Raw genomic sequence first — 26,202 nt, 5'->3', positions numbered from 1 at the left:
TTTTGCAGTTGCTCCTCCTCTTGTTCTGTGAGATTCCCCTTATTTTGCAATACTTTAACATTTTCAGTCCCTCTAAATAATTGTTACTTCTTAACCACATCTCCCTTTCTTTTATTTCCACCTTATTTTTAAACTCCACTTTAATTTTATCCCACTCTTTAGCTATATTTTCAGAAGACATTTCTATCCCCTCTAATAGCAGATAAATAATCTCCATTACCCATTCCTTAAATTCCTCTAGTTTCAACAGATAGGTGGAAAAGCACCAGTGTCTCATTTTTATTTCATTACCCTGTGTTTTTATTTTAGTTATTATTGGTGCATGATCTGAAATTGTTATTGGGTGCGTATCAAGACCTTCAATTAAATGTAAATGTTCCTGTGAAATGTAAATTCTGTCTAGCCTAGCCCAGTTTTTGTATCTTGGGAAATAATATGTAAATTCACTCCAAACTCCTAGTACTGCATTTACATCTTCCACGCCAAATATTTTCATAAATGTCTTTAAAAATCTGCCCTCCTTCGTTATATTTTTCCTTCTGGCCCCCCCCCCCCCCGACACATCTTTACTGTTGCAAATCAAATTCCAGTTCCTACCTATATCTAATGTTCCTTGCTGAAAGCTGCTAATTTCTCCAAGAATTTTCTTAAGCTCCATTATATCAGTTTTTGGTGGAATTTAAATACATACCAGTGTAATCATCCTCCCTTGCCAGTAGTCCCTTAATACTACAAATCTACTGTTATTGTCTTTTTATCCTCTTGTATTACTATTGGAGCTCCTCTTGCAATTAATATAAGTAGTTCTATCTTCCTTTTCACCAGGTATTCTGTTGAATAACCATCCTGAAAAACTTTATTTATCAAATTCACATGTTCAGTTCTTTCCAAGTGTGTGTCCTGTAGAATAGCTATTTGCACTGTACATTTTTTTAATATAGTTCACTACTCTTTCTTTTTTGTCTTTATCTTTGAGAGCATTAATGTTTAAAGACATTATAGAAAGCATCATATTTTTGAAAAATTATTATTCCCACCTTTTATGTATATATTTTTTTTGTTAAATGCCTAGTTCCAGCTTTTGTGTTACATGCATATACTGTCTGGCAGGTTAATCTGTTATACACTTGCTTCTTGTCATCTCCATTTGAGCCTATGTCACATCTTGCAAAACTTTTTGTTTTATTAAAACCCCTCAAACAAAAATACACACACACATTACAGTTAACTTTCTGCCTCCTCTTCCCCTGTCCTGAGTATTTTTACGAACATTAATAACACAAAGTAGGGCATATGCTTTAAGTCCAAAGAAGTCCAATATTTCCAGGTTTTCTTGTTCTGTCATGTTTCACAAATATAATTATTGCTTTGTAATCCCACATTTGTCAATTTCCAAGTTACTGATTTTATTCTTCAAATGTTAATGACATGAAGTAGGGCATATGCTTTAGAGTCCCCTACAAATTTAACAAACTCCAAAAAAGTCCAATATTTCCAGTTTCTCTTGTTGTATTCCTGTTCATCTCCATCTCCAAAACCCTGTCTCTGCTTCATTTCCAATGTACTGTCAATTCGTCTAGTCAACTCTTGTGCTTGTTTCCCTTTCTTGAGCATTTTCTGTTTAAACACTGGAAAAGGTTTCACTGGCACAGTCTCTCTGTGGTCTTTATTATTAGAATAACAAAAAGCAGAATATCCTTCTGTTTCATAGTTCACTTTTTGTTGGATAAACTTTTGTATCTGTCCCTTAGTATGTACTTCTTCAAAAAATGATTTTGTTCCTCCAGGGAAAATATTTTGAAGATAATTGTGTACAGCAGTTTGAATATCACGCATGTTTCTCTGCATTCCCTGAATAACGAAATAAATTTACTCCTCTTTTGCATGGTGTACAATGAGTAGTCATTCTCCACAAACACTCTGCTGTCTCTCACTTTTAGTACTTTGTCCTTCTACATTTTTGTCAGACTCAACTCCTTCTGCTGGTAAGATTATATCTTTAGTATTAAATGTCTAGGTTGTTTTCTCATAGCCAGGTTTAGAGCATACACACAATGTGCCCTTTCAATTATCTTTACTATTAAAGGTCTATGTTGTTTTCTCGTAGCCAGGTTTGGAGCATACACATGATGTGCCCTTTCAATTAACAATTCTTGTTGTGGAATACCAGTCCAGTTGCATATTTCTGCTTTCATAAAATTAATACAGTCTGTTCCTTCCAGCTTCTCGTGTACAGCAGAAAATCTCAGGTTTTTCCTACATTCTGTGTCCTCTAGTTCTATTATTTTTAAACATCTCTTCTTGTGCAGTTTCGTATTCAGCCAGCCTTTTCTTCATTTCATCCTCTGAGTTTTGCAGTTTTATCACCTTATTTGAATATCTGTTTAAAGCTTACTCCATTTTTCAAGGCTTTTATTACTTGAGTTGACATACTTCATCAGTGTTTCATTTATTTTAGTCAGGTCTGTGTGCAGTTGCCTTTTACTTTCCTCTAGGTTACTAGAAGTCATGTCTGGAGCTTGTACTGCTTTTTGCTGAAGAGCTACATTCCTTTTTCCAGTCAAAAGTGTTTTTTCATCCTCTTTTGTAGCTGATTTTCCTTCAGGTCTTCTGAATTACTTTTTTACTGGCATCCGGTCTGTGCACTTAGTAGCCAGTTACTCATATTTAGCCAGAAATCTAGGTCCACTATTTTTTCTCTGCTAAGTTTCTTTTTTTCACACTGGGAGAGCTAGAATTAAGCTGTTACTCAATGTGCAGCTATCTCGGAAGTCTCCAAAGCACCACTAATTCTGATCTCTTTTCACCACCCCTCACAGATACATGATATTATTAACATGTTGTGCTATTTTTGCTTTTACCTCAGTTTTCATATTCTTCTGATTTCCCTCATTTGCTGCTAGGACAACTGTCTAGTCCATACACTGTTTCATCGTACATGCCTTCAGTGTTGCATTCCAATCCCCTATCATTTAATGAAGTCCTTGTTAAGAGTCTGTATGTCTGTAATACCGCATCATCTGTATAAAACAGCTTTGTTGATCTGTCCACTGTGACCTGTTTACTAATGTATTCCATAACCAGTATTAACAGCAGTGGACTCGGAGTTGAATCCAGATGCACACCCACTCCTTCTGGGACTCTTGTGTGAGTTCAAAGACTGTTCATACTTGTGTCACTGGGTCCTTGTACATAGCCTGAACTAATTCTACCAGTGTTTCTGGCACTTCAAAGCTATTGCTGGACTTCCCAAATCAGCTTTCCTGGGAGCTTAGCATATGCTTTTCCCAAGTCTAGAAATGCCTAGACATCTTCAGTTTCTTTTCCACTATTTATCTCACTGCACATGTTGTGACAGTTGTGTTGCATCCTGATCTGAAGTTCAAATGCTCATCTCCCATCTTATTTCATACTGTTCTTTTATTTGTTTATCAGTCACCTTCTCCATCACCTTCTTGAAGTGTGACAGGAGCGTGATACATCTGTACTGCCCATGGTTGTGATTGTCTCCTTTGTTCTTGTACACTGACACAGGAGTGCTTATTCTCAAGTCATCTAGGGATGCGTCTTTCTTTGCTCAGTATCCTCTGGAGTCCCCTAACTCATCCAGAATCTTGACCATATCTGCTGTGACTTCATCCGAACCTGCTGCTTTACCATGAGTTATTTTTTCTTAGTGCTCCTTATTCTTCTTCTAGTGAGGCCTCTTCCTATTCACTGTATCCTGTGCTTGTGGCAGTACAGCTTCTCTGGAGTGTTCTTCATTCAGAGGCTGTTGGTAGTACACCTTCCATCTGACATTCATGTCTCCTGGATTGGTGATCATATTATTATTAGCATTCCTTATAAACAACATACCTGACTGCCTTCTTTATCTTTCTGCCATTGCCTTGTAACCTAAAAGACTATGTATTTATATAAATACCTAGCAGCAAAGCCAGTGTTCATGTTACTGAATGGCATAATGGGTTCAGGACAGACAACTGCCATCTACACCCTGCCAAATGACAGGGAGGGTAGAGCGTTAGACTTTTTTGACAAAAAAAGTTGAGTATCAGAGTTATAACTGTCAGACTTGTACATTGCAGTAGCAGGAGAACATTCTAAAGATAGTGAAGGAGATTGTGGAATCACTTATGGACTGTATTCAGAAATTGAAAATTTCCAGACTTATTCAGATTACTGAGATGAGAAAGTGTGCTATAAAGTGTGGGTATAATTCCACAGATACATCTGACATATCTGTTGTAATTGACACAGTTTTAAGGAGACATGCTTGGATGAGGATTCACCTCCTTTCAAAGATACCAGGGGCCAAATTGTATACGCTCCACCTTGGCAAATGTTGGCTGACTGGCTCTTCTGCTAAAGAAGTCTTTAAGAGGTTAGATGAAAAAAGGCAAGGATATGTAAATAGTGGAACAGTTTCCAAACCAGGGCATATTAGACCAAAGCAAAGAAGTCCTTTGAAAATGACATTTGGAAAGGAGACCTGGATCATGGCTGACAGCAGAAAAGGGAAAGGGGCAAATGACTTCCTCATTCTTATGAATCTACTCCCAAATTTATGATTACAGAGTGCACTCTTTGTTCTTCCCCTCACCTAATCATTGAGAGATTAAGGCTGTTTGAAATTCTAAGGTTTATCCTGATGTTGGACTCCAAGGTAAGATAAGTAATATATCCACAGGCTATAAAATAGGGTCCCATATCGTCCCCTTTCATGGATGTACCTGTAGACTAACTCCCCTGGTATAATTAGTGATTGACCAGTTAGCAGTTAATATTCTTTGCAGCTATTGACCAAGTACACTCCATGGAAGAGGACACTTAGTTTTTCCTAAAGACTTTCTCATTCCAAAAAAGACAGATTCTGAAGACCAGTCCTGGAACTTTTTTCTTTATGTGAGTTCATAAGAGTAAAACAGTTCTAAATGCTAATCCAGTAGGTCTTATAACCCCAGACACAAAGGATGTGTACCTTCACATCCTCTTTTTTTCAAAGACACAGGAGGTTTCTCAGATTTTGGCAGGTCCCTCACCACTTCTAGTTCAGTTCCTTGTTTGTGTTTTGTACTGCTCCTAGGGTATTCCCAATTTTTTTGGCACCTTTATTTTCTCACCTTCAGCTCCTGGGTATTCACATCTACCCATATTTATTTTTATTGACATATGATTACTAGGAAAGACTGATTGGATAGGAGTGTATTTTCAGTGAAGGCCCAGGGAGTAAAGATCCAAAGTATTAAAAAAAAAACATTTTAAGAACAATAATTTTGCAGTCTTTAAAAATAATATATAAAAAAACAAGTACAGGTTAAATAATTATACCAATGTAGACCTAATATGAAAACATTGGTTAAGAATAGATACCAGTTATATGACAATGATTTAATAGAGAAGTTTTAGCCAGTTTATAGAGAAACTAAAGGTGAGTTAGTATAATACAAAGAGAAATTGCAATATTTGGATGATTGCCTGATTCAGGTTCCCTGTTAGGGGCAACTAATAAAAATCTAAGTCTGGTTATTTCTTGCATGTTAATCTTGGAGATCTCCATCAGCTAACAGACATCAAACTTTCATATCCAATTATTTCCAATGTCTTAGTACCGCTTTTTCAATATTTAACCCAAAAGAAACATTTACGGTGTGGGTGACACATTCCTCGAGCACCTGAGGAAGAGACAATGTTTCTTCAGTAACTTGTTGATCCATCACCTCCATACTCATTCTCGGCTCCCAGATATCTAGAAAGAGTTTCTTTGGTGGGAAAATCAAGTGCAAAACAAATCTGCAGATGTATTTAACGTCTCCAGAAAACTCCCAGACCTTCACAACAGATACTTCAAAATTACCTTGGGGAGCCCACACTGAACATGTTAAAGTACAGGGGCAATGGGTCCCCACTACAATAACCATGCTTATCATTTTCAAGCAGATGTTTCCTCTGATCTATGCTCTATGGGAAAATGATACCTGGAGCCCAGATATTCTGAAGGTAGCCACAGATAACACCACAGTGATGTAGGACATCAACAAGCAAACTGACTACCAGTTGCACAGATGAGCCATGAAAACATGGGACCTGGTGTTACTATATAGCATCATACTTTGCTTCACTGGACAACTATGTCGCTGACCTAATAAGCAAATCCACAACAAATACCCATAAATTGCCTTTGGATAGGAAAATAACCAGGCACATATTGCATACCTGGGGAACCCATTGGATGGATTTCTTTGTGAAATTCCAAAACTGCTGTATGAAAAAATTGTGCTCCAGACACATGTGCCAAGAAGCCTGGGCCACAAATGCCTCTTTAATCATGTGGAGCAAAGGATTACTTTATTCCTTCCCTTCAATCACACCAAAAGTACTGATGAAGGCCAAGGAAAAGAGGGCCAGCATCATTTAATAGATCCCTTCTGACCCAGACAGCCTTTGTTTTCCCCCTTTTTATAGATTCAGAAAAAAAAAAAACATTTATTTCGCCTTCCAAACACTGGACTGTGTAGACTCAACAAGAGAGCATGTCAGTGTATCCAAATCTACTTGGTCTCAATTTGACTGCCTAGAAGATAGGTCAGTGATCCATAACCAGTGATCCTATGAACCAGACGTACTTTGGATAAGAAAATCCTGTTTTTGGAAAATGGAAAATATTTTCTACCTGGTATTCAGGTTATCAAACTGACCCCTTAAATGCTTTTGTACAAAACGTTCTTAGCTATCCTCTCTGTTTTATTCTGAATTAACTCACTCTTCCATTAAAATCCACCTTTCTGCTATTCCACTGTGTCTTCCCTTAGATAAATATGTGGCTACTATCCCAGTGTCCAAACTTTTCCTAAAATGTACTCTTCATTTAATGCCAACTAGAAACCCATTGGAACCTATCTGAGACTTACATTTTGTGTTGGGAAAGCTACCTCTAACACCTTGTGAACCATCTGCTGGCTGTACTGTAAAATTCCTTTCCTTGATGACTGCTTTGCTTCTGGCTGTTACTTCTTTTAGGAGTTCAACTTCAGACAAAGTGTCCTTGAAAACAAATCCAGCCTTCATGTCCGGGGTTATAATCAAGGTTTCTCTAAATCAGTCAATGCAGACTCTGGTCTTCTTTCCAATGCCTCACAGTAAAGGGAAAAGACCGTTATATTCCATAAATGTACACAAACAATTTAGATATTGTTTACTTGGCAAAGACTACAAGATGGAAAATGTCTGATTAGTTATTTCTTTCTAATATGGCAGATTGATATCTAAGGAGACCATACATCTAAATGGCTTGCTGACTGCATTATGTTTTGTTATTATGGCCCATATGACAGATTTCTGACTCATAAGGTAAAAACCCATTCCACTGGAGCAGCAGATACATCATATGCATTTTTAAAAATGTTTCTGCCCAGGGCATATATGAGGCAGTTGACAGGGTTTTCATTTTATATTATAATTACTAATACTTCATTTTAATATAACAAAGTATACAATTTTCATCATTAGTTGGTTCACATTTTTTAACATTTGCAACCCAATTTTCCTATGTGGTAAACGAAATGAAAACCACTGATAATTTCTTGCAAAATAAAACTATGTATAATCTAGAAAATTATGATCGAGTCACCAGTCATAAACTGCTTATTATGTGCTCAAGACATGGTTACCAAGAAATGCACCTCAAGAATGAAACTTGATAGGTGAATCTTGGCATCTATGTTGAGAACACATTATTGAAGTTTATAATCAGAGGTCCGATAACATAATCAGAGGTCCGATCATAATTGTTTATAGTACTTGGAGTTTTATCTGCTCCTTGTACTACTAGTTATAGTAAGAAAAAAATGGTAACTGTTTTGTCATCTTTCAAAGCCATAAATCACTTAGCCACGTAGTGAGCACTGTCAGAACGGCAGTGTAATGCACAGTCCCCTTACATTTACCTCTAAACTGTCCAGATTTTCACAAAATGTCCAGATTCTTGCCTCATTTGTTTGGTCTGTCCCTAATAAAGTCAGTGTTTTTTCAGACAAATTTCAAGGGATTGAAGTCACTGAATAGTTTGTATCCTTCAGCGAAAATGCAGGTCGAACAAACATCCTGTTATTCTAGCTACTTTCTAAGTTTGTCAGTGGAAGAGAAACCTTATCAGTGTGGCCAGCAGGCAGAACCAAATCTTTTATTCTGCCGCTGTCATTTGCTGGTCAGTACTGGCATATTTTACTGCCTAGCCTGAGACCTGACCTTAACAACTTAAGCACATGGTGTTTAACAGTTGTTAAGGTTCAGTCTCGCGCCACTCTAGTGCTTAGCTGATTTGTCTTTTTCCTGAATGTCAAAGTGTAATCACTGCTCTCCATGCACCACATATACATAGTATGGCTAGGCATCCTGAAATAACATTCAAATATTTTTACTGCCTGGACTTTTCCAAACAGCATTTTCAATGCATTTTACAGGAGCAGGGTAGGCATTACTACTGCTGTCTTACAGGATCTTCTAAATATTAAGTTCCCTCTCCTTGGACAGATATTAGGGCAAGTACACTGTTCTCTTGTTTTATGAATACTACTATAACAATTATACCTATTTACCCCCCCATGAAAAATCGAAAAAACAACTAGCTAAATTACTTTGCAGTCTGGCAGCCTACAAGGATGATGTGACTGCAGCTACATATGTGCTATCTACAGAACAAAATTTTACTGAAGACTGCAGATCAAGGGTAACTTTTAAGGCTAGGACAGCCTAACTAACTCCCTCATGGATGTGGAGCACATTTGCACTTGTTGGTACTAGACTGTTTTGAATTTTACCAAAAACAACCTAAAAATAATGTGGCCTGCTTTCTTATTTCTTCCCAGTATCACTGATGTCTGTGGCATGAGGAGGAAACCATTTAGTGCTGGGGGATGTCCAAAGTTCTGAGACTCTATCAGGTCACACTGATGTCCACCTATCGCTAATTTCTTTGCTTTATAAATGGAACAGCAACAATGATCCCTAGACCTGAACATTTCCCTTCACAACTGTACTTTCTTCCATATCCTTCAGAAAACTGGACTTTTATCCATGTCTTGCGCCTCTGTGCTTTCAAATAGTGTCAGATTGTGCATACATGTAAAGCTTACTCACCTGATCATCTAAAATGACAGTTTAATAGACATGCAGGGTGCTTAACTGCAGATTCCCATTAACATTTATTAGTCTTTATCCAGACATGTAGGCATATATTACTTCTGACAGAAGGAGGCAGTTTTTCAGTGGTTTGCAACTTTTCTCTTGCAAGTGCCTACCTGCCTTCTTTTCCCTTTCTGCCCATTTATCCCAAGCCCTCTTGAATACATCAGTGAATTTGCATGTCACCACTCATTCTCTTCTATACATCATCAACTTCTTTCCTTGAAGTAAAATGTTTTAGGGTTTATGTTTTAATTTGTTCACTTGTAGTTCTAGGGGTTGCCATCTGAGTTATGAGTTAGTAACATCTTAAAAGTAATGGCAATTCAGCTGAAAACTGGAGAAAATGCAGGTTCTGTATTGGTGTGCCTTTTGTGTACAGTCTGCATGTCATCCTTCTACTTTCTCGAGCTTTTGCGAGTTGCAGCCATTTACTTTCACATCTCAAAATAAGCAGTAGGTGAATTGGACTGTTATAAATTGTTACAGGTCTAGATGGTGAATGTGAGTGAGTGAATAAATGAGTGAAGGTGTGTGTGTGTGTGTGTGTGTGTGTGTGTGTGTGTGTGTGTGTGTGTGTGTGTGTGTGTGTGTGTGTGATTGTGTAAAACATGTTTATTGAGGTAGCCATACAGCCTAGCAAGGATTGCCATCCTGCTTTGTACCTGCCAACTTCCAAGATGGGCAACAATCTCTCTAATACCCTAAACTAGATAATCAGAACATTCCCCTACATACATTTCAGAAATAACATTTCCTGAGGTCCAGAATGCACTTTGTTCATTACTAGTTCTTAGCTCCAGGAATTGACATCAACTTGTGCTTTTTGAACTGTTAATTCACAGTAATATTTTAACAGCACTGTCAAACATGAAAACGGGGAAAACCATACCTTCCCCTGCTTTGAAAAATGGCTGCTTGCAAGCAGTGTTGAATTTACATTTATTCACACAAAAGAAGATGCCATTGCCATGTTTCAGTCCTGACATACTATTTATCCAGTGAACAAACATCATTTTCTTTCAGACAACCAGAGTCCAGTCTGTAACTTTTTTTTTTTTTACCAAACTCCCCACTGTACTAATTTGGTAGAATAGAAGCCATTATCTGCCATTTCCTATTCTTCTTCATCTGCTCCTCTTTGATTTGATTATTTTTTTTCCAAAAAGGGATAATGCAGGCAGTACACAGTGGTTCAGTAAACTGCTGATGATCAACAGGCATCTTGCAGATCACTTTCAGACCATAAATGGAGTCCTAGATACCCCTGGGGAAGTAGGTGCTTTAAACGGTTTACTATCAAAATGTCGATCGCCCATCGTCGACAACACTAACGCGAACTCCGAACAGTGACTGTTGGGATGTCGAACACCGATATTCCCAAATGAAAAATCTCGCCCCCCGTTGGACCCATGGTAGCACTTGTTTTGTGGTGTAGCGGTCGGAAATGTCGACATTTGGTGTTTTAGTTCGATATCTTGAGGAATCGGCATTACAGCTTTCGCATAAAGGAGTCGACAGTATGTACATTCGACGATGGGCAATCGACATTTTGATAGTAAACCACTTTAAACATATGGTATTGTTTGCCTTTTTTGTTACTGCCTGCATGTGTTTCCTTTTGCAAACAGCAGTCTTGCATGTATGCCTTTGCATTTTAGCTGTTCTCTGACTGATTACGGGTATGGCAGACTTTTCATCCCATCATTATGTCTTGCAGATTGTGATTAACAGACTGTGTAGGATCCACATTTCCATGTTTTTGTAACTCGTGTTGCAGCAATGCAATTCTCTATTCAAATGTATTATTAATTGCTTTTGTCTAACAAGCACTATCTTTGTTTCTGGGTATTGATCATACACTTCCATAGTTGTGATCCTTATATTTATGTTACTGCTCTCTTTGCCTCCACTATCTTATTGATCAGCTACCCCCTCCTGACCAATTATCCCATTAGTTCCCCATCACCTGGGCGAGGGTCAACTGGGAGATGCCATCATTCATACAGGCATTTCTATTAACAGGCCCTCAGACTGGAAGAACCAGGGGGGGGGGTGTTAGTGCTGAGGCATGGTCCACTCACTTCTCCCAGAGAGATGGAGGGGGTTGCATAAACGTAGGAGCACACTGGATTTAACTTATGGTGGCCTGAGGATATTTTCTTATTTTTCTCCTTTCCCTACTAGCTCACACCTGATGAGACATGAGAGGTGGGTGCAGTGGCCTGCTACAGAGAATGTCTCTCATGACTGCAAGGGATACTCCCACCAAGCTACCTTGTCCTACTCACTGAGGAATGAGTGTTGAGCTCCCCAGTCTCCATCTTGGACTTAACACTATCTAATGTAGTTGATCTTTTTTATGAGAAAAATAGTGATGACTTTGTTATACCTCTAATTGGAATGAAAAACGTTTCTAGACAAAATGTTTGTGCACTAACCTCATCCGAATAAAATTCTAAATGCTGTTTCCTAGATAGGCACACTGTTCTAAGACACATGATTCTAATCTCTGACCCTGTCTGCTAAAAGCTACTGTTGAAGTTGTAACTTAAATGTCTGTGTATGTGAGAAGTGAGAAGCATTTCTGCCCTTATTTGCCATTCAGATTTCTGAAGATGGATATCAAGGCGCATGCACATAGGAAAGACTGCCCTTAGGTAAACTTATTTATTTCTAGAACCTGGGTGTTGCTCTTCACTGATGAAGAACTCTGTTGGCCTTGAAAATGTGTATTCTGTGACATGATTACAGGAACATAATAGATAAGTCATTATGATCTTTGTATGACCACAATGTTTACTGTATGCCAGTCTTAATTACTCTACACTTCTACACTTCCAGGTATGAAACCATCAACATCAATCTGAAAAACAAACCTGATTGGTTTTTGAAAAAGAATCCCTTTGGCTTGATACCAGTAATAGAGATGCCCAGTGACAAAATAATTTATGAGTCTCCCATCACTTGTGACTACTTAGATGAAGTTTACCCTGAAAAACGTCTCACTCCAGCAGACCCATACGAGAAAGCCAAAGAGAAGATGATGTTGGAGCATTTCTCTAAGGTAAATTACACAATAAGCGTGGTCTTCTTTTGACTGGGTTGTATCTTGTCTATAAATCTGTGATTTCCTTCCCTTTTGATGTATTCAGGTCTTTTCTTTCACCTCTTCTGGTTCAGCAGTTCGTATGTCACTGTAGTTGTTTTTGGTTTAAGATTTTATTCATTTACCTGCAGTTTGTCTTATTTTATGACCTTAAGCAGTTGTCTCTTTTCCTTTCCTCTTCTCTGTAAAAGTAGAAATTACATTTAATTTTGATCCTGTATGGACATTGGAAACAGCTGGAATGGTCACCTTGGCAATATTATTTTAGCAATGACAGTCCTTGCAAATTAGAGTTCTTCCTCTATGCCGTAAAACCCTGCTTCCAAGAGAAGAACTCCCGATCTCTCTGCCTGCATTGCAGCTACAATGTCTCTGATTGAGATGGCGCTAGTAGGGGTGTTTAGAACACCTTCCTTGACAGAGAAGTGCATTAACTACTTTTTTTTTTTTTTTTTTTTTTGCCAAATAGCTCTTTCATTACTTGTACTCTCTTAAATCTGTTAGTCTAGCAGACTTCTGTACTTTCTAACCTGAGCTTTTCCTCCCTTATTCCCTCCTTGCCCTTTGTCTATAAAATAACAAAAAAGAAAAAGAGAGAAAGATCTTTAACTTTCCCTCTTATATAGCTGTCTTCTCTTTTGTTAATAATTGGCAATAATTCTTGTTTGAAGGTACTTTACTGATGGAACCTGGACAATTTTTTTGTTGTGCCTGTACTTTTTTGGATAGTCGACAGGCTTGGTATTTGTTTTTTACTACTGTTGTTTGACCAACCATAGGTATGGATAAATATGTGAAGGCCTCCTTTTTCAGAAAAATGCAAGGACTGTGGGCATTAAATCCCCATCTCCAATACCCTCACAGCATGTGAGTGGTGTGTCTTGGGGTGGGATATTTAGATGTTGACTGTGCCATTTGCAAAAACTTTAGATCCAGAACTCTATTAGATAGGAAAAATAGACTGGACTTTAAAGGTCTGTTGTGATCCAAAGCCACAGAGAAAGAAAAGGAGAGTCCCCCCGGCAAGGAGAGACCCTCTTCTAGGATGGCCTGTCCAGAGAAAAAAAAAGGGAAAAAGAAGGACTGAAGACCTGGACATCTCCATTTAAAAAAATATATTTACCTTTGGCCAGGGTACCAAAGCCTTCAATTTCTTCATCCCATCCTGGCTCTTCATCAGTAATAACACTTGCTAGGCCTTCTTTTCCTTGTAGGCATGAGCTGCCAGACATGACTGACTCATCTGTGAGAAGGAGACCTGGGAACTCCTTGGAGCATGAACTTTCAAGGTTTTTAACCTCACAACCATCATCAACTTTGCCCCAGTGCTTCTTCAGGTCTGTTTAGTGCACAATTCCTTTGGACTGGGGACACATAATGTCAGCCTTTGTGAAGACTCAGCTGCAGAATGGTGTCATCTCAGCCTCCCCTGTGCCTAGGGTGGTTAGTGAATGTGCCCTTATAGCCTTTACTGCTCTTCCTCCTCCTCTAGGCCCTGTTACAGCTTTGGTAGCATTGGAATCAGTATCAAAGCATGCACTGGCACTGTCATCACTGATAGATGTTTTTTCTTTGGTGCTGATGCCCTTGGCATCAGTTGATACCTTGCTGCAGGCCTTATGGATGCTGGGGGCCTGGGGCTATAGGAGCTTGCTAATGGACACCCAGTGCTGACTCTGGCCCCTACACTGTTGGGGCCATTGTTTGCATCAGTGCTGCTGGCATTTAGTTCATCAGTACCAAATCTTCTAGGATGACTTTGGTTCTGGAGACCTCTGTGCTAATGACTGGCACCGGTGTACCTTCTGTGATACTCTCTGTGCAGTCAGTGTAAATAATCTCAGGCCAGAATACTTTGACTTATCAATGCAGGAAATTCATGGTCATTGATTCCTTGCATGAACAGGTACAGGTTGTTTTAATTCTGCCCCAAGATACTGTCAGGGCTGCAGCCTTTGACTGTATGTCATCATGGTTGCCAAAGGACAGAGGATCTCATAGACTGGGAGATCTGGGGTATCTTCTCCCAGAAGAACTCAGACGACTCTTCCAAGTGCAGAAAGGAAAAAGAGGCACAAGAATAAGCGTCTGGATTCCTCTTTCAAGTCTTCTTCCCAGACTTAGTTCTTGACAAAGGTTAGGTCCCCCCAAAATCTCCCCTGAAGACACCACATTTGGCAAAATTCTTGAGATGATGAGGCAGAGGGAATCTTGGCCCATAAACCCCATCTCCCTGGAGGAAGAGATTTTGCAGGAGGACTATAAGTCCTTTCCCTCTGCGACCTGAGAAATACCACCCCAATGAATTTGTAGACATGGTGGGCTCCAGAGTTCGGAAAGAACTGGATATGGCTGTGGCTACCCTTCATAAGCATGCTACGGACTCCCAAAGATAGGCACTACTGGAGAAAAGGACTGCTTGCAGATTCCATAGTGGTGTCTTCTGCTAGCAAATGTGATATCCCAGAGGAAGCCCATGTATACACCTTCTTAACAGGGAATCCCAGATGATAGATATAATCAGTAAGAATGTATATACATACAATACTTTCTTGATTAGGGCATTGAATTATCTGGCACATATTATTTGATGTAGAAAATGTCAGATACTCTGAAACAGTTGCCTGCAGTTGATCTGAAGTCATAGTTGGGAACACATATGGTAAGCATCACATCTATATCTTTGCTGGCCATGCATTTGATCCATAATTCAGTGGATGTGTCAGCTAGAGCAGTGGGTTCAATCATTGCAATGTGGAGGCAGGCCTGGCTGTGCCTCACTGATTTTGCAGACCAATTTCAATGCATTATTCATCAATGTTCCCTTCTGCTTGAGAAAAATGTGAAAGAAAAACTGTTGCAGTGTGAGCAGAACAGCAAAATGCTCACTGCATTTGGGGTAAAGTTTTCTTCCTCACAAAGAATCTTTCAGAGGAATCAAAATGTTCCCAAAAACTTAGTTTTGTAAGTCCCAGCAACACCAGAACAGACAAAAGTGTGACGGGTTCCTGTGGTAGAGTAGACTTTTCATCTAACTGCTGTCCTAGAGGCAGAGAAGTCCAGCATCAGCAGGGCTTCAAGGATCCTTTCGGGTGTGCCACCAATGAGATCCCTGAAGGGCTGCCTCTACTGTCCTGCTCTGGAGGCAGTCAGGGAATGACTTTCCCTACATCTGCCCATGGGCTAGCTATCATGAAGAACAAGTGGATATGGGAAATGATATCCAGAGGGTCTTCTATTCCATTTTTGACAGTGCCCTATCACATGACCTCACACCCCCTCAGTGGCTCCACTGCCACAGGTGGGGTGGCATAAAGAGAAGTAAGTATTCTCTTTCAAAAAAGGAGCCAGCTATGAGGACTCACAAAACCAGAGAGGGTTTGGATTTTAGTCTCAAATGTTGTTGTTGCCCAAAAAAAGGCAGGACCTCAGATCAATCCTTGACATAAGTTGGCTGAACCAGTATGTGAAGGAGTCATTCTGGATGTCATAGTGCAGTTCATCTTGTTGTGCTTATTGGCAGGAGAATGGATGTACTTTTTGGATCTCCAAGATGTGTACCTACACATCAAAATAGCCACATCATCAAAAAGATTCTTTCTCTTCCATTTGGGAGCCAGTCATTGCCAATTTTGAGCCCTGTCTTTTGGGCTCACCAAACTCCCTCATCTCTCGGGTGTTTACCAAATGCATGTCTCCAGTCGCAGCACCAATGCAGTTAATGGGAGTGCAGATTTTGTAAATGACTGGCTCACAGCAGCACCTTCTATAGAAATGACAGTACTTGCCCCAGGTGTGTCTGTCTTTGGAGATCATGGTCAATGTGGAAAAATCACAACTGAATCCATCACAATCCTAGACATTCATTGGCTATCAAGTGAATACAATGATCCATCACAATCCTAGACATTCATTGGCTACCAAGTGAATACAATAAACTAGAGGGCATAATTACCACTGGATAGAATTTCTACAGTAATCAAATAACTTACAAGTAAACCTACAGCGACTGCAGTATCTGATGGCGGCATTCATCCAGACACCAAGCTCAACATTTGGGATTTTACGCTGGACACTCAAAACTCAGTGGGATCAAGCAACCAAGCCCATGGCACATACAATCAAGATTTCAAGGACCTGCATAAGAGCCTGTTGTGGTGGACAAACCCACAGAATTTGTCAGCAGGATCACCCTTTGTTTGACATACCTCACTACCATGGTAACGTTGGACACATCTATTCTGGATGAAGGGATATTACGTACACAGGACAACGCAAGGTATGTGAACATCTCAAGAGTCCAAACCGCACTTCAACATTCTGGAGATGAGTGATCCTCCTAGCATTGCAGACATTTAAGGAATTGCACTCCAAGGATGAGAGATCCTTCACTCTGACAATATGGTAATGGTATGGTGTATAAATAAGCAAAACATAACACAAACTTACCCAGTGCCAACAGTTCAAAAGGTAGATGCTAGAAAACCAGATATAGTGGTCCAAGAAAAGAAGACAAAAGTAGCATTGATCGTTGAAATTGCCACACCTAGTGACTACAGTGTCTTGCATACAGAGAGACACAAAGTCATAAAATACCTTGATCTGCAGGCAGAAATGAGAGCCGTGTGGAAGAAAGATACCCAGACAGTTCCAATTGTAGTAGGTGCAACTGGTCTTATAAAAAAGAATTTACAATTGTATTTAGATATATTACCAATTCATGCAGCACTGTATGAATTGCAGAAGGAGTCATTACTGGGCACATTGCGGGTGCTGCGAAGAGCACTTTTGGCTGACATCAAAGAGTGAAACAATACTAATTTCATGAACTTTAATCATACTTTGACTTAGGAATCGAGTCCATTCCCATCATGGTATTAGAAACCCAAAAGACTTGGAGAAATTAAAAGCCGGAGAAGCCGTAAGGGTTTGGGAATGGGTTGTGACATCACATTTCTTTCTTTTAGCAAGATGCATACTGAGGACACCTAGTGCAATTGCAGACACATTGAGCAGGCAGCTATTGATCCCTGTAGAATCACAGGATCATAGGAAGTTACTAGGCTAATGGCCCTAGGGCTCTTATAAGTCTAAAGAAACCAAGGCACGCACGTAGGACTGTTGGTGCACGGTCCAAACCATAAATCACCAAACGAAAAAGAGACCAGCACTCGACAGCAGCAGGATAAAAGATATATTTATTTTAGGTTGCAAAAGTCAACCTAACTAGATATGCACAAACCAGTTTCCGCTGTTAAAGCCTTTTTCAATGTGACTTGTTATTAATTCAAAAACGTTTGATTACAAAAACACATATTGCATCCTGGTTCTCCATTTATACCCACAACTTAAAGTGGTATCAACCTATTCAATTTTATATACAGGGTACTTATACAGTGTATTACATCAAAATTTGTTTGAACTGATTTTGCTTTTTATACATATTTTGAACATATTTTTTAAACATGTTTTTAAACCATATTTATTGAACATATTCTAAACCACAAACTGCTAACCAACTGATAATGCCATTACTAATAAGGCTGCTATGAACTGTAGCCCTGAATGTTTACATATTTATATCACATTTGTAGGCAAAAATCAGATAATATGCCTATATACAATATATATTTTTAAGCATATTATTGGTTAACATAGTTATTTAATATATGTGGATTATAATGTTGGTATTAGAATAAGATAAAATTTTGACAAAAATCAGTTAATATGCATATATATATATATATATATGTGTATAAAAATATGTGTATATATATATATATATATATATATATATATATATATATATATATATATATGTGTGTGTGTGTGTGTGTTTTGGCCAAGTACATGAGGCATAGTCCATTGGTGCCCCCAATGATATAGGCATCATAGGACTAAACAATGATTATTAGGCAGGTAAATATCCAATCATTCTAATATCAACATCAAATTCCACATAAATTAGATAAAATTGTGAGAACCATTAATAGGCCAAAACACACACACATATATGTGTATATATATATATATATATATATATATATATATATGTGTATATATATATATATATATATATATATATGTGTATATATATATATATATATATATATATATATATATATATATACATATTTTTATACATATATATATATATATATATATATATATACATATATATATGCATATTAACTGATTTTTGTCAACATTTTATCTTATTCTAATACCAACATTATAATCCACATATATTAAATAACTATGTTAACCAATAATATGCTTAAAAAATATATATTGTATATAGGCATGTTATCTGATTTTTGCCTAAAAATATGATATAAATATGTAAACATTCAGGGCTACAGTTCATAGCAGCCTTATTAGTAATGGCATTATCAGTAGGTTCGCAGTTTGTGGTTTAGAATATGTTCAATAAATATGGTTTAAAAACATGTTTAAAAAATATGTTCAAAATATGTATAAAAAGCAAAATCAGTTCAAACAAATTTTGATGTAATACACTGTATAAGTACCCTGTATATAAAATTGAATAGGTTGATACCACTTTAAGTTGTGGGTATAAATGGAGAACCAGGATGCAATATGTGTTTTTGTAATCAAACGTTTTTGAATTCGTAACAAGTCACATTGAAAAAGGCTTTAACAGCCGAAACCGGTTGGTGCATATCTAGTTAGGTTGACTTTTGCAACCTAAAATAAATATATCTTTTATCCTGCTGCTGTCGAGTGCTGGTCTCTTTTTCGTTTGGTCTCTTATAAGTCTAGCGAAGTTCTACCCTTATTTCCATGATCAGCACCTATTGCCCCTGTCCAAGAGGGACACAGGTGGAACCCCTGGGGTGAATTTACAGTTACCCATCCAGTCATCTAGATTGCGTTTGAAGAGGGCCATTGAGGTGTTCTGTTTGCCATGAAGTGGGAGTCTCTTCCAAAGGTGTGGTAACCTCTGGGAGACAAATCTCTCCCTCCGGCAGGTTCTATTAATGTCATATACCATGTTACGGTCTTTAGAGCAAGTAACCCATGTACCATTTGACTTGCGGATATGCAGCATTTCCAATAAAGCAGGGTTAAAGATCGCCTTATATGAAAGGCATAGATTGCCTCTGAGTAGTCTGTAAGAAACAGAATAAAGTGATAGTGATTTCAGACGATCTACATAGGACAGATGCTGAAGACCTTGAATTTTTCTTTTTGTGGTATCTCCAATTGCTGCAGGTGCTTGGAAAGGTACATACCAAAAGGGGCGCTGTACTCAATTATTGGCCTGATGAGGGAAGAGTACAGGGAGGTTATAACTTCTTTTTTTTCTGGAGGTAATGCCCTTACTTATAGGATGAGCAATATAGAATGCCCTTTTTACCACTGTGGAGACATGGTGATCAAAGATAAGGTTGCTGTCAACCTGTGTGCCCAAGTCTTTCACCACTGGGTGTGTACTTAGGGTGTTGCTATTAATGTGGTAGTTAGCAGGAACATCACTCTTACTGAAAGGGATGATAATACATTTTTTGCATTCAGTTTAAGGCCATGACTTTGGCACCAATCATTTGTTTGTGTAAGACCCTCTTGTAGGATGTTGACATTGTCTAGAGATTCTATGACCTCTCCCAGTTTGCAGTCATCAGCAAAGTTTGTCAGCCACAGACCTTTAGTTCTTGCTTGTACTTCGGATACATAGATTCAAACAGTAGAGGTCCCAGGACAGATCTTTGTGGAACACCACTGGTTACAGATCTGCTGTTGGAGGTGGATTCCCTTTTTTGACTATAATGGTTCTGTCAGTGATCCAGTTAGCGACCCGTCTAACAATATTAGGTTTGATACCTATCTGAGTGAATTTGTCAATGATGCCCGAGTGGGGGATAGTGTCAAAAGCCTTGGCTAAGTTTAGGTAGGCTGTATGCCCAGATTTCCCCTCGTCCAGGGCCTTGGTGACTTTCTCGAAGAAGTCCACTAGGTTTAACAGGCATGACCTCCCTTTGACAAATGCAAACCAAATAGGGCCAAGTGTTTGGAGATTTCCTACATCTTTGTTGATAAGGTCCATGATGATTCGCTCCATAGCCTCACAGATAAGGCTATTCAGGCTAATAGGTCTATAGTTCCTGGGGTCAGTGGAAGCACCACAGGGAATAACAGTGGCTGTTTTCAATTTAGCTTGGACGAAGCCGGTGCTTAGACATGATTGAAAAGAACACCCAATAGTGTTGCTAATTCTTGTTGGAGCCCATGTAGGACGCAGCCTGGATGTTATCAGGTCCCATAGATACTATGTTGTTGGCATGAGAAAGGGTGTTTATGACCTGGTCTTTAGAGATACAGGGTAGGGGACAGGTGGTAGGGATGTCATGGGGTACATGTGGCGGGGCAGGGGAGTGAAGTTTTCACAGAACCTGCTGGCTAACTGGTTAGCTGTGTCCACAAGCTAAGTAGATGTGGTATCATTAACTACCAGTTCAGAACAAATCTGGGCCTTTCCTTTTAGGTTACGGATGTAACTAAAGAATGCCTTATGGTTGTCCTTAGTTGAAGAAACTAATTTGGATTTGTAGTTTGCTTTGGAGGACTTCACAAGAAGTCTTATTTGCTTGTTTAAGCTGAGGAGGGAGTGTTTCCAGTTTAGGGCTCGCTTCCCTCTTACACTTAGCAATTTCTTCCTCTTATTTTAAAGCCTGTTAATGGCAGTTGTCCACCAGGCAGGTTTACTCTTCCTTGAAAAGCTTGTTTTGGTCCTATCAGGTACGGCCAAGTCAATGTAGTTATACAGGTGTTTGTATAAAGCATTGGTGTAGAACTCTGCACAGTTGCCAGTTCCATCTGGGGGAGGAGGTGCAGTGTAGTTATTTATACCATCCCGTAAGAGGTTTTAATCTGCTTTGGAGATGTTTTTTAGTTTAGTTGCTGCTGGGAGGGGTGGGGTGGTCAGGTGTGATAGTTATTTGAATGAGATTGATTTATGGTCAGATCTTACCGGGGAAGACCTCACGATGGTGATGCTACAGTGGTCCCCCATTTTGCTAAGTGCCAGATCGAGGATGTTGGCACCTCTTGTGGGGGTGTCAACCAGCTGGTCTAAGACATTGGATTTAACGAAGTCAAGGAACCTTGGGGCAAGTGAGTTTGAGCATGAGTAATTTACCTAGTCAATGCATGGGTAGTAAAAGTCACCCAAAAACCTTGGTGTTCGGATGTATCTTGATGGACTCAAGTAGATCCAAATAGGCAGAGTGTGTGTCCTGATTCATGGAGTTGGTTCCTGTAGCTAGCAATGACTTGAATAGATGTCCTACCAACAGTTAATTGCACCTGAAGTATTTCCAGAGAATCATACTGTTTAACCAGTCTGGAGGTGTATTTATATTTAATGAATATTGATACACAGCCTCCTTTAGTTTTCATGCCTTCAGTTTGTGGTCTGAACTTATGGAAGGAGATGTAACCTGGTTTGGCTGGGGTACCCTCCACAGCCTTGAACCAGGTCTCCATGACTGCACAAATGTCATGCGTCTTTCAAGGTGAGGACTGCTTCCAGTGAGTGCAGTTTCATGTTAAGACACCTAACGTTTAGCAGCATAACCTTGAGGTTGTTTTTAGATGGAGTTTTTATGTCAGGAATTTTGTCCTTGAGACACTGCCTAAAAAAGGCACTATAGGGGTGGCAAGAGCCTTAGCCAGTAGCCGAAATCCCAGGTTTGACAGATGACCATCTCTGGCAAAGTATTGAGGTCTGCTGATTGTCATCTCAGGCTGACAGATACTGGACCCGCTTAGAAAGACACAGGAAACTAAGCCAATTATTGAAGTCAGTCATTTTCAGTTTGTACTGAGGCATCATCTAGGTGAAGGTAAAATGCTGTTTAAGGCTAGGGACATACCTACCTGAGACACACAGTCTGAGAGCTCAGTCATGTCTGTCTTCAAGTCATTCACACCAACATGGACTATGACAGAGTCATAACAGTACCTGTTGTTGAGAGACTTGAGTGCCTGTATGATATGGCGGATCCTGGCACCTGACAGACAGCTGACCATGACCTTTTCCTTATCCAGCCTGGTGAGAGGGACATCTGTGTGTCTCGCGATGGCATCACCTATGACTAATATGTTTGGCTTTGTGTTTTGCCTTAAGGGCCTGACAGGTGAGACACTGGCGCGCGAGCTATTATGTGTATTGTGTTCTGCAGAGAAAGTATTATGTGTAACGTACTTGTATTTATGAGGTCTCTGGTGTTTAGGTATGCTTCTGGTGAGCACCCCAGCATATGTAGGTATGTATGAAGTGGGTATGGGTGGAGTGGAGGTGAGGTGTGCATGCTGACAACCTGCTCATTGTCATATGTACTGACTGGTCTGTAAGAGCATGAATTCAAGGTTCTTAATAAAGTTGTGTCTCTGACATGTTGCGTTTGTGTGGACTAGGAGTAGAGGGTTGTTGGTGAACATAAGGCAGTTGCTACACTACCTCAGGATGCCCATGTCGACTAAGCTGGCTGGAGAGACTGTGGGAAATTGTCCGTCCACAGTGTTAGGAAAATTTATATGGTCTCTGGAGGTGGGGAAGACACTGTTATGATCTCTTTGCTTCACCATCCGACACCAAATGCAACAGTTTCTTTACCATTGTTCCTCAAGACGACAGCCACCAAGAGATGCATTCTGCAATGGTTGTACCCCTGGTCTCTTGTATGCATTTTTCTTAGTTCTTCTCATAACCAGGTTCTGCCAGAAATTATGCAGAGCGAAGATCATTCTCATAGCTCCATTCTGGCTGTGCTAGATGTGGATGTTCATCGTGTTACCCTGCTGCAGTCATCACACTTGGGTTATCCTGTCGTCAGGCGGTCCCACAGTCGGCCGGATTTCCAAAGTCTTGGTCCGACGTCGGTTGCTGTCGCCTCCTCCCTGACGTCAGAGTGCCAGGGGTACATATACTGCAACCGACGCCATTTTCTTCTGTCTTTCTTGCTGCGTGGTGCCCGAAGCAGAAGCAGTTCGCAAGTGCCGGTCGGCCGACTCCTGAGATTGTCAAATTCGAATTTCAGACCGAAGTCTTCTATAAAGCTAAGTACCCCGTTGGGGAAACTTTTCTTGCCTCAGACCGATGTCAGAAAAAGTTAACAATTGTATTTCTTGTGGGAAGCAAATACCTCATAAGGATTTTCATTCTTATTGCATACCTTGCCTAGGCCCTGATCACAACGTCACTTCTTGTCGTTTCTGTGCTAGGTTTAATAAGCGTACTATTAAAAGACTATTTGATTTCGCACAACACTATTTTGGTAGAAAATTTAACTATAACATGCCGTCGAAGCTACCGACTACCGGCGTGCACAAAAAGCACAGGGACAAGGACCGACAGCCAAGGCCTACACCCGATTCCGAGGCCTCGGTTGATCTGGTCCCCGGTTCTCCGGTTATCAGTGAGGCTCCGACTCAGCCCCTGACTACCGCAGTTCTGGTACCCGAGACCGCTACGGATATTTTGATGGAATGTACTAGGCCGACGCAGCCTTTTACTTCAGGCTCTTCCGATGATTTACCTTCTAAGGACGTCGGTGCTTCTGAAACGCCATTGGTTTCTGAGGGCGTTTTCAGACCGACGACTCTCACAGTCAAAACGTTTTTTAAGTCTAAGACTCCTTCTAAAGCTAAAAAGACTACACTTCAGTCTCCTGTTCAAGGCCCTATGCCTAAGAAACAGATGCTCAAAATGGCTGAAGATTTGATTTCTCTTATCAGGGGTTCACAGCCTCCTCCTGACAAAAGGCCTAGACAAGAAGAAGATTCTGCTTCTTCAGAACAACTTTCTATTTCTTCGGATTCCTCTGAAGACCAAGACTATCCCTACTCTCCTTATGAAGATTCTGATGCTGAGGACTCTATTCCCTCAGCTTCTCCTCCTGAAGACTACTCTTTTGGGGAAACTTTACACACTATGAGGGAACATTTTCACTGGGAAGGTCAGGATTACTCTGATTCCAAGAAAAGGCTCAGAGAGTTTCTTTTGCTCCCCCAACACAGCCCTCTAGCCATCCCACCTGTTTTGGACATTGTGGATGATGTCTATTTAGAATCCAGTTTCAACCCAGACTCTCTCCCTCCTGCTCCGGCTAAGCCTGACAGATACTACAGAGTACCTGATTCCCACAAATTTCTTTACAAAAGCCCAGTAGCTGACCCAGAGACTATCTCCCAGGGTCCCAAGGGGGCTAAGGCTTCCATGGCTAAAAACCCAGTACCTTCTGAGAGGGACTCAAGAGCACTAGACAGGTGGGGGAAAAAGGTTTACACCTCAGCCACATTAGCTATGAGAGCACTAAATTGTCAATTTCATATGCTCAAGTATCAGCAGTTTCTAATCTCTCAGTTAAAACAAAAGATAACCACCCTCCTTCAACAATCTGAATTGAAAGAAGTACAGGATTTGTTGCACGCCACCGAGCAGGTGGGCAAACATACCTTATAATGTGGGTTTGATTCTTTGGAGGCCTCCTGCAGAGCAGCTGTCACTGGATCAGTTATACATAGGCATGCCTGGTTAAAGGAACAAAGTCTACCTGATCATGTTAAAGCAAAACTACTGGATGCACCCTTACAGCAGGATGTTCTTTTTGGAGTTAAAGCAGAAGAAGTTTTTTAAAAAAATGGAAGATAAGGTGAAATCAATGCAGACAGTCAAAGATTTCCTACAAGTACAACCCCCTCGCTTCAGCAGAAACTGGACAACAAAAGATTGGTCCTTTCCAGCCACTGACAGACCACAGAGGGGTAAATACAGGCGCCCAAGGGGCAGAGGACAACCACAAGCCCAGTATAAACCTCACCAATGGGGCACTCCAACCCAGAAAGGAGGAGAAGACAGGTCTCAACCCACCAGAAGGCAAACCCAATGACTTGCACCTCAACTGGCCAAACAAAGCTCTTTTGTCAGCCCCTTTGGGGGGAAAACTAACACTTTTTGCAGACAACTGGCACATGGTCACAAAGGACAGATGGGTCCAAGACATAATTTTACGAGGATACAGATTCCACTTTCACACCTTGCCAATGAAAAGAGGAATGCCAAACCTGCCACTAAATCAAAGGGCAGAGGCTCAAAAACAAATTACAGCTCTCATGGCCATGAGAGCCATTCAACGGGTACCGACTCAAGAGCAAGGCCAAGGATTTTACTCAAGGCTCTTTCTAGTACCCAGAAAGGACAATGCTTGGAGACCAATTCTGGACCATTCAATTCTAAACACTTACTTACAAGTCCCAAAATTCAAGATGCTAACTCTACAGCAGCTACTTCCCATGTTGGGCAAGGAAGCATGGCTGGTAACGTTGGACCTCAAGGAGGCATACCTGCATGTCCCTATCAGACAAAGTTGCAGAAGATACCTCCGTTTCATTGCAGGTTCAACCCACTACCAATTCTCTGCACTGCCCTTTGGCTTATCTACTGCGCCCAGAGTATTCACAAAATGCCTGGCACCAGTAATTGCATACTGCAGACAAAGAGGAATTCAAATATATCCATACCTGGACGACTGCCTCATCCAAGCAGAAAGAAAAGACATTCTCTTACATCATCTGGCTTTTGTGAAGCATCTACTAAATTGTTTGGGGTACACAGTAAACGAAAAGAAGTCAAAACTAGTACCCTCACAAAAATGACATTCCTGGGTGCCAGCTTGGACACAACGGCCCAGAAGGCTTATCTTACACCAGACAAGCAACTACAACTGACTCAATATTTCAAGACAATGGCAACAAAGACCCAATTAACTGCAAGAAAAATTCTGCAGGCTTTGGGCTTCATGGCATCTTGCATTCTGATAATACCATTTGCAAAACTGCATATGAGGAAATTACAGTGGTACCTAAAAAGTGAATGGTCTCAACAC

At 40.1% G+C, this 26,202-nt stretch overlaps 1 protein-coding gene across 1 annotated transcript in view; it reads left to right on the top strand.

Moving 5' to 3' along the window:
* Positions 1–26,202, top strand: part of GSTO1 (glutathione S-transferase omega 1) — a 561,581-nt gene that overhangs the window by 222,806 nt on the left and 312,573 nt on the right. The window contains exon 3 of the mRNA XM_044055949.1: positions 12,028–12,250. Coding sequence (XP_043911884.1) covers positions 12,028–12,250 — 223 coding nt within the window. The remainder of the gene's footprint in view (positions 1–12,027; positions 12,251–26,202) is intronic.

Source organism: Protopterus annectens, chromosome 14.part0, assembly GCF_019279795.1.
Source record: "Protopterus annectens isolate FY-2018-M chromosome 14.part0, PAN1.0, whole genome shotgun sequence".
NCBI lineage: Eukaryota > Metazoa > Chordata > Ceratodontiformes > Protopteridae > Protopterus > Protopterus annectens.
The sequence above is the reverse complement of the archived record's forward strand: the minus strand, read 5'-3'. Positions and strand labels throughout refer to the sequence as shown.